Here is a 14,739-nt window from a genome sequence, read left to right as displayed (position 1 = left end):
ATTCACAAGACCTGAAATCAGATCCATTGTATTGCAGCTGTGTTCATCACCCACCTACCAAACAGAAATAACTAAGACAGAAAAAAAAAAAAAAAGCAGAAATTCAACAGTAATACATACACACTAACTAGAAGTCTATCAAAAATCCGTCTCCAGCACTGACCATCCAGATTTCAAGAGGACAGACACCACAGTAGAGGGCTAAGCACCACCAAATACAGATTAGGGATTAGTGGCAAACTGAAGCAGTGGAAGCAAAGGTAGTCCAATATACACTAAATTCTGTAAACAAGCTAAATGCACTTAAATGGCAGACCGACTGCACAGCATCCTTTTATTGTAAAGCAACTGTAATATAATGTAAACAGGCAGTCCCTTCAGTAACAGGGTACACCCAGAAATTTATCCAAACACATGGTGAGTAATACAAGAGAACAAAGACTACAAAGCTTTAATACGTATATACAAAAAAAAAAAAAAAAAAACTTACCTTTGTTGCTCCCCAGGTTTCCTTTCCAAATTCTTCTGCATATTTTTCATCATCTGTTATTAGGAAGTCATCAAAAATAGTTCCACTTTTCACCTGCCAAAACAAAAATGCTAATCAAATTAAATTGTATTCCAGTGCATAAATCTAAGTATTATGCACGCGTCTGTGGATTCTTAATATCTCTTTTCAAGATTACTCCCTCTGCAGATACTCCACAGTGTTGTAGTCATACCTTAAAATCATGTTTTTAAAACAGACCACTTACTAGAATTTCTATAGTAAATCGTGTGCACCAAGAATCATTCAAGACAATGCCAAAGGTGACTGCTTAAGTTAATTCTCCTATTACCCCCACTCCACTGTTGCGCAATCTTGGAAGTAGTACATTCAGGAGCATGGGCTCAATCAACTACACCTTGACAGTCAAGCAGGACGAAGCAGTAACTCTTGCCTACTCTTCCCACCTCCAAGACTGGGATTCATATATGGGTTGCTGCTGGCATGCATAGATGCCATACTTACCAGCAAAGTCTTTAGTAAGGTCTTTTTGTTACTTCTGCAGCACTTTATACACAGGAAAAAGTCAACCGTCTTCCCCAAGAAAGTTTACATCCTACACAAATTACTGAACTCCAACAAAAGCAGTACTCCAGATTAAAAGTTACCAACTGTCTATACAATTACTGTTCTTTAGAGCAAATACCCAACATTTCCCAACTTGACAGAATATTTGCGACATGTCACAATCTCAACATTCAATTTTGCTGTTAATACCCTCAAAAATGTGTACCCCCAGTTACCTTGCATGTGTAGAAGGGAGAGGAAATCTGCTACACTTGAATCTGCTCTTCTCTCCCCTTTCCAGTAATACTGACCCTTCACTTCCTCTCCCTTACTAGTTCTCTCCCCTTTCCAGTAATACTGACCCTTCACTTCCTCTCCCTTACTAGTTCTTGTACTACTCTAAAGACAGCAGGCTCAGTAATGAATGCCATCATACCTATTATTTTCTTTAGGGTAAGCTATTCACTACTACTCTTCTCCGATAACCATTTGGTTATCCCAGTTACCTTCAAGACTCAAGCCTGCTGATCCATTACGCCTTTATTTTGCACAGTGAGGGGAAATCTTCATGGTTAAGATAGGGAAGTGCAAAGGTTCAGGAACTTTAAGGGAACAGGCCAGGGCTTTGACTGACCAGAGACATTGACAGCATCTCTGATTTGCTCTCCGTAGAAATCTTAGTTGATGGTTCATATCAAGTGAAGCACATTTTTTGTTTGAATACCTGGGGTCACGGGGAACCATGTAGCAGTATAAAGATCAGATAACTATGTAAAACAAACATGAATGTTACAAACAAAAGGTTGCTCAAAGAAAACTTCAGGTTTTGAAATCCTCCTGGCATCAATGGCTCTAGAAAGACAGTTTTATAAGATAAAAATTTCAAATCATCTTTGCCTACTGGCTCTAGCGAAGCAACATCAGTTTCTCCAACAGAGCAGAAGCATCAGTGATAATACAGACTACCAAGGTACCAAAGAAGGGTATTTAAAGTCACTAGCCATTCATTAAATTGGAAATTTAAAAAGCTTAACTTGAGGGACTGAAGGTCTGGAGAAGGCTTTTCAGACCTTACAACTGTCTTTCGTTCCATGAGTCTGGTGAATTTTTTCACCAGAAGGCAAGACCACAGCAGGCGGAACAAGACTTGTAGGGATGGCCAGGGCAGAGTTATAACAAGGACTCTCCTAGTCTGGCTTTCTTCTGAAACTTCAACTGGGGAAGTAGGAGAAAAACGTAAAGTACTGAAGCCCACCTGTGGGCTACAGTCAGGGTTGCCAGATTTCCGACTGGCCACGTAGGGACAAAGTGAAGACCCAAAAAAAAAAAAGGTCTTTCACAGCAAGTGAAGATGTTCCACATTAAACACAAGAAGCTCCGTGTGTAGAGATTTTTACGGGCCAAACAAAACAAAAAACAAAAACAAAAAAAAAAAACAAAGCGGAGGCTGCCCGGGATTTAAACCGGCAATGCGGGACTCGGGATCAGGCTGCTGATCTCAGGACAGTCGTGCCCAAACAGGGACGTCTGCCAACCCTGGACTGTTCCAGGGAGTCTGTCCCTGAGAAGGGATTAAGAGAAACTACCACAGTATTCACAGCAGACTGATGGAGACCACTGGTGAGAGGCATCAGCAGTAAACAGCTAAGCTTGTCTGCAAGCAAGCTGGTTTGACAAGGACTATACATTAGGAAAGTTAGTAGTAAGGTGCTCCAAATCCAAACATATTACACAGCGAGTGCGAATTGCAAGGTAGGATTTTGTGACTCCACTAAAATGCTCTTGAAAACTTTTTTTTCCTTGCTGCCTTCCATTATTACAGCAAAGACAAACAGCAGCAGAAACAGCAACAACTGATAGCACAACAATAAAAAGTTAAGTACCTACCATAACGTTCCATGTTAGTTGTCTTCTTCTCGCCTTCTTTCTTGCTGGATGGGTTCGGAGCCGATCCTCGGCTCAGACTCTGCCTTCTACTAAAGCTCGAGAGCTATTTACCGGCTCAAGGCTACCCCATATCCCACAATGCTAGGTGACAGATACCCAGATCTCGTTTGGTAGAGCTAACACCATGGAGACACCTGTCCCCACTACAAGGTTTACCTACAGTGCTAAAAACAGAGGAGGACATAACCTAGAAAAGAGTCAACCAGAGGAAGAAGGCCTCAAAGGGGATTCTTCTCGGTCTGTCCAGGCTAGGGGGATGGAGGGTGGGACGCAAGAAAGAAGGCGAGAAGAAGACAACTAACATGGAACGTTATGGTAGGTACATAACTTCTTAATGTTAAGTTGTCTATCTCGCCTTCATTCTTGCTGGATGGGACAGAGTCCCTAGCACCTTAGCCCTGGGTGGCTCATCGGAACAGACTCTTGAGCACAGTGGAACCAAAATCAGCTTGACTCCTGGAGGCCATATCCAACTTGTAATGTGAAATGAAAGTATGAGGAGTGGCCCATGTGGCTGCAGCACAAATAGATTCCATTGGAAGTCTTGCCTGAAAAGCTACTGACGTAGCTAATGCTCTAGTGGAATGAGCTTTTGGTTTTGTAGGGAGTTCTTTATGTCTCAGTTGGTAAATCAAAGTAATAATACAGGCCAACCACCTGGACAAGGTTACTTTAGAAACTGGCAGGCCCTGCTTGCCCTCAGCATAGGACAGAAGAGTTGGTCTGATTTTCTTATTTTAGTCCTATCCAAATAAAAACGTAATTGCCTGTGAACATCCAAACAGTGCAACTTTTGTTCAGCTCTTTTCAAATAGTTAGTAAAAAGACAGAAAGATCAATAACCCGATTCAGATTTGTACTCCAAAAAAGCAAACCACAAACTACATAAAACACAAAAATGCAAAGGATGAGAGAATGAGCACGACCAGCTCTTCGAACTAAAAAAAGGTTTATTTAGTAAGCGCTTTCGGAGAGCGCAATGTCTCCTTCCTCAGAGAGAAGTTAAACACTAGTGTAATGTAAACTTAAATACAACAGTCAATAGGCCAATTACAAACAATTAGCCAACTCAATCATTATTGATTTTAAAGGGCACACAGCATTAAAACCAGAATACATAAAGAAAAATGCAGAGTCTTAATCCCGCTGATACCCATTGATGTTAAAACACATGTTTGTTGGAATCTTGTTTGTTCAAAAAAAGAGCTCTTAGATCAGACTCACAGTTTTTCAAAAGTACTTAGAGTTTCATGCAGTGGTGGACTGAATACGCTGGAGATTTTTAAAGAACTGGTAAGGGGGGGGGCCTGTCACCCAGGCAAATTCTCAGATTCAACTTACGGACGAACAGTTTAAGGTCAATGATTGTTTTAACCAAGTCAAAATGCGAGTCAGGAATAAAGGACAAACCTTTTGGAAAAAAAAAAAAAGTCTACAATATCTTGACTAACGTCAAAGAGAGTGTAATTGTAGACTTTGAAATCCCCTTCCGAACTTACCATATAGATATTGGTATAAGGGGTGGCCCGTGGCAAGTCCGTCTTGAAATGGAAGAACTGTTTTGGCAGCTGAGAACTGCTGCCTATTTGTCTCCTGGTTTAAATGAAACAGTTTCCATTAGTAGTATACTTAACCATCTTACCATGAGGAGGTAATTTAGGTTTAAGTTAAAACATCTTTGGTAGAGTACCTATAACGTTTTATTTACCCGTTTGACTTTCAATAATTAATCTTTTGTGTGAAACAAACTGATATAATTACGTAAATGCGGATATATTTATTGTTTTATTTGGATACGTTTTAAAGAATAAGCTGTAGCATATTATGTTTCTAGCGTTGTTTGATCGTATTAAGCTATTTGATTTTAAGTGTGTGATTTGCAATGTTATTAAGACACTGCATTTTTCTTTATGTATTCTGGTTTTAATGCTGTGTGCCCTTTAAAATCAATTAGGATTGTGTTGGCTAATTGTTTGTAATTGGCCTATTGATTGTTTTACGTTTACATTACACTAGTGTTTAACTTTTGTCTGAGGAAGGAGAGACATTGTGCTCTCCGAAAGCGCTTACTAAATAAACCTATAGTTCGAAGAGCTGGTCATGCTCATTCTCTCATCCCTTGCTATTTTTGTGATTCAGATTTGTCTCGGAAGGTATTTTGGGTAAAAAGGAAGGATTAGTCCTGAGTGAAACTATCTTTGTGAAAAACAAAATAAGGAGGACGAATACAGAGGGCTTGAAGTTCCGACACTCTTCTAGCTGAGGTGATGGCTACTAAGAAGAGTCTTCCAGGAGAGTAATTTTAAGGAACAGGAAGCCGCAGGTTCAAAAAGGAGGGAGAATCAATGAAGTTAATATCAGGTTCAAATCCCACGGAGGCGGGGGATCTTTAACCGGGGGCCTAAGTAAAATTCTCCCTTTAAGAAAAGCTTTACAAAGTTTGTGGGACATGATGATGGTCTCTGACAGGCCAGGGTGGAAATTAGCGATAGCAGCCCATCTAATGGTGGCAGATGAGGAACCTGCTTGAAAAAGTTCTGTCAAAAAATCTAGAACGTTATGGACAGGGGCTGTAAATGGGTCTATATTTCTAGCCTCTGTCCAGAAGGAGAAACATTTCCACTTACTAGCATAAGTCCTTCTGGTAGCAGATTTGTGTAAAACTTTAGTGGTACCTGAAATCAGTGTGGCTTCAGTATTGCCAGAACTTGGAGCTCCTGGTACCTTTCCTTCCCTGTCTGAAGCCCGAGCTTCAGTGGTAGATCAGTTCTCTCTCTCAATCCAGGGCTTCCTTCTCATGCTCCAGTTCCTGCTCAGGAGCAGTTTATAGATGCCTCAGATAGGGAATTTGGGTGCCTGCTGTGGCCGTCTGAAGGTTCAGGGTCTCCTGCTTTTCAGAGGTCAGACCATATCAACACAAGAGATGAGGGATCTGCTTTTGGCTCTGCAAGCTTTTCATTCCCTCTTTCATCCTGGGTCCCTCAAAGTTTTCACAGATAATACGCAGTGCTATGCTATGTCAACAAGCAGGGGACACCAATCCTATCTTCTTTGCAGACTAGCTGTTCAGGTCTAAGATCTAGCTGTCCAGTATCAAGTGACTTTTCACACTGTTTACATTACCTCTGAGCACAACCTAGTGGCAGACTTTTTCAGCAGGTCCAGCACACAAGTTCATGAATGGATGTTTCAGAGAGACACCATTAACAGAACTCTTCGTTCCAGTAACAAACTTATTCTCATAGTAACAAAGTCAAATACAGCAGATGATGCCCTCTTTTCTAATTATGTATCCAAAATATGGAATGCTCTACCCTATTACATAACTACTATGACATCCTTCATACAGTTCAAAAAAGCATTAAAACTGCATCTCACTAATAACTGGCTATGCTCTTGCACTTCACCAGGCTAGACCCTCTACTATGTTAGATCTTACACCACCACAACTATCTCACACCTCAAGAGGAACAGATAGGTCTATATTCTATTACTTTAGAAATGCATACAATATAAGAAACTAGACAGTTATGGTTTAGACCCCAATAACCTTTAAGAAGTTGTTAGTTTACCAAACTCCCTCCAGCAATGATTGAGGCGATTATGTATATCTCTTTAGACTAATGTAACTATTACTTAAGATTTCTCCGTTTTCACTAACTGTGACTGCTGTGTATGAATATACTACTATTAAGACTCGCTGCATTTTGTATCTAAATGTACTTTGTAGTTTTTTTTGTTACATGTTATTCATATGTATGGAGCTTTTCTCCCCGGGCCTCCACTGAAAATGGACCTGTGTCCAGTGGACTATCCCGGTTAACAAATGTAAAATAAATAAATGTGTTCCTGGACGTTGTCCATCGGTGGAGTATTCCGTGGGTAGATCTTTTCACCTCACCTCTGAAGAGACAACTTCCTCTCTTCTGTTCCAGAGCACAGAGTCTTCTGGTTTGGAAAGTGTGCTTTTTCCTTAAGGGGATGTTTCTGTACACCCCCCCCTTCTCTGTTACCACGAGTTCTACACAAGATGTGGCAGGACTCTCAGACATCAAAAGGGAATAGAGCTACCCAGTCCAGGAACCTAAATATGGCCTGCGGCTTGAATAAGACGTGCTGGAGGGACAGATTTGTCTCCCAGTGAATTCATATGAAGCAGAGCACCTCTGATTGCTATTCAGAAGGAACCTGGACAAGTGGATGGGGCACCGTAAATTCTTACCAGGGTAGTACCCACAAGCCTCCTGGACATGGACAGTCATAAGTACAGTCCTGAGTATTGACTAAAATATCAATGGCATTACATTGACATGAAATGGCTAGTCTTGAAAGACCTCTGGGTTGATAGCCTAGTAACCTCCTATGAAAGTCTTGCTGGTGACTCCTTTTTAGCCCAGATAGCATTGGTTCCCCCTACTTTCTCACTTGGCCAGGGGCATTCATCACAAGTTACCTCACAGGGTAGATGATCTCACACAAGACAAGGAGTCTCTTATCCATCCTCATTTGTCCACTCTTCAAAGGACACTGTGGGTAATAGGGTTTTGATACCTTTTAGACACCTCTTTTAAGGACGTGCTCATGGACCTGCAGGAGGCCAGGAAGCCCACTACCAGAAAATCATACATGTCTAAATGGAAAAGATTTTCTGTCTGGTGCCTTTCTTGGCATCAGGATCCCCTGTCTGTGGAGGTTCCTCTGAATCCACCACTCCACTTAAAGAAATCCACTGCAAGCCACATGCTCTAGTGAGCTAAACCTCGCCACAACAATAAACAGAACATGCTGGAGGGATAGATTCATGTCAGACACTCCCCATGCTTTGGAACAAAACTTCTAACTACATTAGGCAGAGCCTCTTCACTAACACTCTTCAAGAGAAGCCTTGATGAGTGGATGGGCAACAGAAAATACACCCCTGGGACCACTTCATTGGCTCTGCTTGACAGAGGCTCAGTTAATCAATGGGGCGGCGAAAGCAGACACTCTGGCTAGGCTTATAAATGCCCTCAGGTAGATAGCCTAGTACCTAACTATGAAGCTAAGAAAGGATGATTTTATGCACTGGCTGAGAAATATGTGGAAGCCTGGCTAAGGTTGGAAGTGGAACAACCAAGCTGTGAGGTTGAGAGACTGAAGGGATTGGTGCAGCCCGCCCGACTGATGGATCAAGAGGTCTGGCAATGGGTCCAGATTCCAGGGCTGCTCCAGCAGGTGACTATGCAGGAATGGGAACCAAATTTGTCGAGGCCAGTAAGGGGCAATGAGGATCATCCTGGATCCCAATGCGGTCGCTTTCTGAATCAGTTTTAGAATTGAGGAAATGCATACAGAAGACCCCGGGGCCAATTGTGAACTAAAGCGTCTCTGGGGGAGTGGCCGGGGAGGGGGAAGAGAGTGAAGAAGTCGTCGCACTTGCTGTTGAGAGGGGTTGTGAAAAGGTCGCAGCAAGGTTGACCCCATCTGCGGAAAATTTTGTCCGCTACTAACTGATTGAGAGACCACTCGTGAAGCATGAGAATGGCTCTGCTTAACCTGTTTGCTATGACGTTGGACTTCCCGGGGATGTGCGTTGCTATCAGAAACCGTTGAGAGGAGATCGCCCACTGCCAGAGTCAGAGTGCTTCGCAACACAAGGGATAGGACCTGGTTCCGCCCTGCTTGTTGATGTACCACACTACAGACATATGGTCTATCTGAATTGCAATAGTCCCGGTAGGTAGGTAGTCCTGAAGAGCTTGCGACGCTAAAAGTACTGCTCTCATCTCCAAGACGTTTATGTGCAGGTGGTACTCTAGGGGTTGCCAAGTGCCCTGGACAGTCCTGCCCTGAAAATGCCCTCCCCACCCGATCAGGGAGGCATCCGTTGTCACCGTGGCAACAGGAGAAGGAAGAACAAACAGTCTGCCTTTAAGTACTTGGGAGGAGACCATCCACCAAGAAAGGCGGTCTTTGCATGATTGGGTGATTATTATGTTGTGAGACATCGGAAGCTGTTGAAAAGACCATTGGGTAAAAAGCATCCATTGAAGAATCCGCATATAAAAACGAGCCAGGGGAAGTAACGTGATTGCTGCTGCCATGAGACCCAAGGTTTTCAGTACAAATCTGGCCTGAATTCTCTTGTACTGTAGTAAGGTTTGAACATGTTGGCGAATGTCTGATACTCTAAGGGAAGTTTTGCTGACAGCTCTTTTTAATATTGCGTCTATAAAAGTTATAGATTCACAAGGCAACAATGCAGACTTTTCGAAGTTTATAGAGAGATACCTAGCTCGGAGCAAGTTTGGATGGTATAATCCCTGGCTCGGAGTAGCTGATGCCTGGTGGAAGCAGGTAGGAGCCAGTTGTCTAGATATGGAAACACCTGGAATCCTCGCAGTCTCAGGTGAGCCGTAACCACTGCCATGCATTTGGTGAACACCCTGGGGACTGTGGTGAGACCAAAGGCAGGGCTCTGAATTGATAGTGACTGGCTTCCAGCTGGAAGCGGAGAAACCTCCTGGAGCGTCTGTGCATTTTGATATGGTAGTACGCATCCTGAAGGTCTATGGAGCACATCCAATTGTCCTGACCCAAAAAGGGTAGAATGGACTGAAGCGTGACCATCCGGAACTTCGTTCTTTTAACAGGATTTGTTTAACCTGCTGAAATCCAAAATGGGTCTCCAGTCCCCTGTCTTTTTTGGTACCAAAAAGAACTTGGAGTAAATCCCGGATCCTTGCTGGTCTGCTGGGACTGGCTGGATGGCCCTTTTTTTCCTAGCGGTTTTAAAATTTCTAGTACTGCTTGTTCCCTTAGACTGGGTGGAACATCTGCAAGGGACCCGTTTGTTTGTACAGGGGTGTGGGCAAAGGGGATTTTGTATCCCTCTGATGAGATAGACCGTACCCATTTGTCTTGTGTGAGGAGTTGCCAGGCTTCTGGGTACAGTGACAATCTTCCCCAGACTGCCTCCGAAGGTGGACAGCCAGGCAGCCCCTCAGGGGTGCTGAAAGGGTTTGTCAGAGAAAGATTCTCTGCTACCCTGATTTTGCGGACCCCTCTGCCCCTCGGGCGGTGTCTATTATTGTCCCCTCCTCTGCCCCTGGAGGGAAACTCGCCACATGTGTCAGGCACGACTCCCTGGGGTTTCAGAAACCACATTTTTCCACTCTTCTGACCTTTAGGGTATGGTCTAGAGGGAGTAGAAAAACGAACTCCCATGGCAGAGAGAGTCTTGCCTTCCTGCTCACACCTGGTAAGGGTATCCTTCACCTGTGGTCCAAACAAAGCCGAACCATCAAAGGGGATATTGGTGAAGGATGCCTTAAAGGGGTCAACAAAGATACATAACCGCATCCATGCATGTCTTCTCAAAGCCACGCCTGAACCTGCGGCCCTACTCACCCCATCGGCTGCATAAGAAATAAGCCGCATGGAGGAGTTGACTATAGAGTTAAGGGTCGCCAGCTAGGAGATGATCTTTTCCTGAGACCCCGCAGCTGATGGATCCTGAAGGGCATCACCCAGTTCCTTGAGAAGATCCCTTTGAAGGTGGGTGAAATGGCACAGATAATTCAGAGACCGCATGGAAAAGGTCGCTGAAGAAAACATCCACTTCCCGTACCTGCCCATTGTCCTAGATTTTTTATTAGGTGGATGGACAGGCACCAAAGCGTCAGCCAACTCCTTAGTGGCTGCTGTCACCACCATGGCATCAACAGGGACAACCTTTGTCAGAAACTGTTTGTCAGATGGGGCTGTAATGAATTTAGTGGGCCTGCGGGGAGTTGGTTCCCCTGTGTCCGGGGCTGTCCACACCTTCCAAGCCACCACTTCCATGAGCGGGTCGAAAGGCGGAGACACCCATGAGGTGGAAAGGAGAGAACCAAACGCGTCCAGGTACACCGACTCATCCTCGGAAGGGTTAAGGGCAGCCCAGTTCCCCCTCTGCCTAAGGATCTCAAGGATGTCTGAAAAGGAGACATCCTCAGAGGGGGACCTTGGGGACCCTTCCGAATCCTCCAAGTCGGTGTCAGATGTGACTGACTCAGGGGAGTCAACATGTTTCCTCTTGCATTTTCTCTTCCGAGGGGGCTCCTCTGAATGATCAGGGGAGGCCTCGGAAGAGGAAGATACACCCAATGGGGCGACCTGGAGCATCTGTTCTCCACGCTTGGGGTCAGGAGGGTGGACAGAGACCAATGCAGGCACCATGGGGGGAGGAGCTGAAGGGGCCGATTGCGGAGCAGACACGAGTCAGCACGGTCCTCATGACCTCGAAGGCGTCCCTATCAGGCAGAGAAGAGGGTCCCCGCTCCGAAGAGATGTGAACCCCTCCTGGCACTGAGAGGGACGGCTCCGAGGCCGATGGGGCCGAGCTCACCTGCGCCAAGGCCCCGATGGCACTCGCCCCCTCGGAGCCAACGAGGGAGTCTCGGCGCCCGGATCCCTCCAAGAACGGAACCAATGAAGAGATCGGAGCAGACGAGGGAGCCGAAAGGTGTGGTATCTGCTCAGATGTTATGACGATTCGAGCACCAACGAGCTCCAGCTCCGAACACAGTGGAAGAGTCAGAGGAAGAACTGTTGAAGACACAGGGATAGCCACAGTCTGTTGAGAAGGGCTGGTCAACATTTTGGCCAGTGCCTGAGACTTTAGGAGCCTACTGACCACCCTCTCCAAGTCATGATCGGATAGCCTGAAGGACCGAGAGGAGTGGGACCTATGGCTCCGCTCCGAATGAAGCAATGGAGACCTCGGAGCCGAACGAACAGACTCTAAAGAGGGGGACCTCGAACGTTTACAGCTCAGAGAAGGCTCCGACACCAAGGTTGGAGCCAAATGAGGTCTCGAAGTGTCGGTCCCATCCAGAACCGACGAGGAGGCAGGAGCTCCACTCGGCGACTGCTCCGAACAGGGAGCAGACAGTTTGGCGGGCTTTAAGGATTTTCTCGGAGGCTTAGCCGGGGATCCTTCTGGCTTAAGTAAGCCCCTCAAAATGAGCTTGTTCCTACATTCCTGCAGGACTCTCGGACTGAAGGCGTGGCAGACCGAACAAGAGTCCTGTAGTCCTGTGTAGGGGGCCCAAGCAATAAACACAAGAAGTGTGACAGTCTGTCAGAGACATCTTCTGACAGCACGAGTCGCACTTCTTGAAACCAGAGACTTTGGCATCTTTAGACATATTAAAAAAGGGATACCAAAGGGAACAGGAACTAGTGCTTAAAACAAGGCACAAACACACACGCACTAGGTAAAACAGTTATAATAACAACTATAACCACACAACTACTACTAACATATATATTAATTACAAGAACAAAGACTAAGTAGAAGTAGCTAATAAGGCCTAACACTACCCTAAAGGGTGTGTGTGTGTGTGTGTGGGGGGGACTCCAACAACAAAAAAAAAAAAGACGACTTTCTAAGTGAGATCTCAAGGGGTACACAATCCAATTAAACTAAGAGGGAAGATTATCAAAAAATAAGAGAATATTGACAGTAAAAATACAAGAAAAGATTTATACGACCTGGAGCCGGTAAAATCGCAACCTCGTAGCTGAAGCGGCAAACGAGATCTGGGTATCTGTCGCCTAGCATTGTGGGATATGGGGTAGCCTCGAGCCGGTAAATAGGTCTCGAGCTTTAGTAGAAGGCAGAGTCAGAGCAGAGGATCGGCTCCGAACCCATCCAGCAAGAATGAAGGCGCGATAGACAACTTAACATTAACAAAGTATCCAACTAGACACAGATACACAGATACACAGACACACACATACACAGATACACAGATACACAGACACACAGATACACAGACACACAGATACACAGACACACAGATACACAGATACACAGATACACAGACACACAGATACACAGATACACAGATACATAGAGACACACACACAGACACACACAGAGATACACAGACACACACACACACAGACACACACACACACACACACACAGACACACACACAGACACACACACACAGACACACACACAGACACACACACAGACACACACACAGACACACACACAGACACACACACAGACACACACACACACACAGACACACACACAGACACACACACACACAGACACACACACACAGACACACACACACAGACACACACACACAGACACACACACACAGACACACACACACAGACACACACACACAGACACACACAGACACACTCTTTAACTAGCCAAAACCTAGACAGAAAAAAAAAAAAAAAAACTAAACTAAGAAAGGCAGGCCAGGTGGTTAAGGCCTATGCAATGCAGGGTCATTGAGGGATTCTAGAAAGGGACAAACAACCTTCATGGCTGCCTTGGTAATGGTATCTCTGCTCAGCCTCCCCCTGAACTGGGGATACCTATTACAGGGGGAAGAGAACAGATTCCTAACTGGGCAGGACTAATGATTGGCAGGCAGAAAAGGCGGGGGGGGGGGGGGGGATGAAAGAATTAATGAGGCAGGCATCTTGGAAGCCTGCATCCAGCCTCAGCATCACTGTACCTCATCTGGAAGCATACAAAGCAACAACCAAACTCTGAATGCCACAGTGTCTTCAAGGAGGTAAAGACAGGCAGAGGATTCAAAAACAAGCAAGGGAAGTTCTCAGCACTACCAATATCAATAGGACTCTGGGGGACTGGTGGGGTCTCCAAGACCTCTAGCTTTCTGCCCAATGAATCTTCTGCAGGACTTTTCTTATGTCACTCCAACCAAGAATGGAGCAGAAAACACAAGATGGAGGCCAACTGTAGAAGACTCATTGGATAGACATCTGGCCTAGACAGTACAGTTGTGTACACTTACCATAAATGTAGATGTTAGAGAGTGTATTCACTGTTGCAGTCATTACATTTGGGTAATCCTGCTGGCAGGTTGCCCTCAGTCGGCCTGAATTCCAAAGTACTGGGTCCTGCGTCGGCTGCTGTCGCCCCTTCCCAATATATTACATATAAAAACTTTACCTTCATCTACAAGCAAATACACCACATAGGTTCCAGCAGAAGAAAGGGGGATGGTGGGTGGGTAACCTGGACTGCAAAGTGAATACACTCGAACATCTACATTTATGGTAAGTGTACACAACTGTACTATGCTCTTAGTGTTTCACTGTTGCAGTCATTACATTTGGGTAGAGTCCCAAAGCTATGGATGGGAGGCTAGAACTAAACAGCATTAGGAGCGGCTATGAGGCCCTGCAGAACTGCAGTGGCAAAGCCTGCTCTGGATTTAGAGTAGAGTGGCAGAGGATAGTGCTTTGTAAAAGGTGTGCATTGAACTCCAGTAGCAGTCTCTAAAATGTCCTTGGTTGGAACTCCCCTGAGAAAGGCTGCTGAAGTGGCTGCAGCTCTGGTTGAATGTGGCCTAATGCCCTTAGGCACTGGCTTGCCATGCTGTAAGTAGCAGAAATGAATGCAGTGGCCTATTCACTTTGAAATAGTCTGCTTTGAGATGGCCTTTCCTTGTGATCCTGCAGCATATGCCACTAGTAATTGCTCTCTGAAAACTTTGGTTCTGTCCAAGTAGAATCTAAGCTGTGTACATCCAAGGAATGCAGAATTCTCTCCCCCTTGTTCTGTGGATTTGGATAAAAAGTTGGCAGATGAATAGTTTGGTCAAGAGCCACACTGGACACCACCTTAGGCATAAATGTTGGGTTTGTCCTCAGAGAGACCATGTCTGGATAAAAAATGATAAAAGGTTCCACAGCCATGAGTGCCTGCAGCTGT

The 14,739-nt window shown here is 45.0% G+C and overlaps 1 protein-coding gene across 1 annotated transcript in view; it reads right to left on the bottom strand.

Annotated features, from left to right (window-relative positions):
- Positions 1–14,739, bottom strand: part of CALR3 (calreticulin 3) — a 274,016-nt gene that overhangs the window by 136,334 nt on the left and 122,943 nt on the right. Inside the window, exon 8 of the mRNA XM_044090732.1 lies at positions 491–583. Coding sequence (XP_043946667.1) covers positions 491–583 — 93 coding nt within the window. The remainder of the gene's footprint in view (positions 1–490; positions 584–14,739) is intronic.

The sequence above is a fragment of the Protopterus annectens genome, chromosome 13.part0 (assembly GCF_019279795.1).
Source record: "Protopterus annectens isolate FY-2018-M chromosome 13.part0, PAN1.0, whole genome shotgun sequence".
Lineage (NCBI taxonomy): Eukaryota > Metazoa > Chordata > Ceratodontiformes > Protopteridae > Protopterus > Protopterus annectens.
This window is presented reverse-complemented; position numbering and strand designations above follow the sequence as displayed.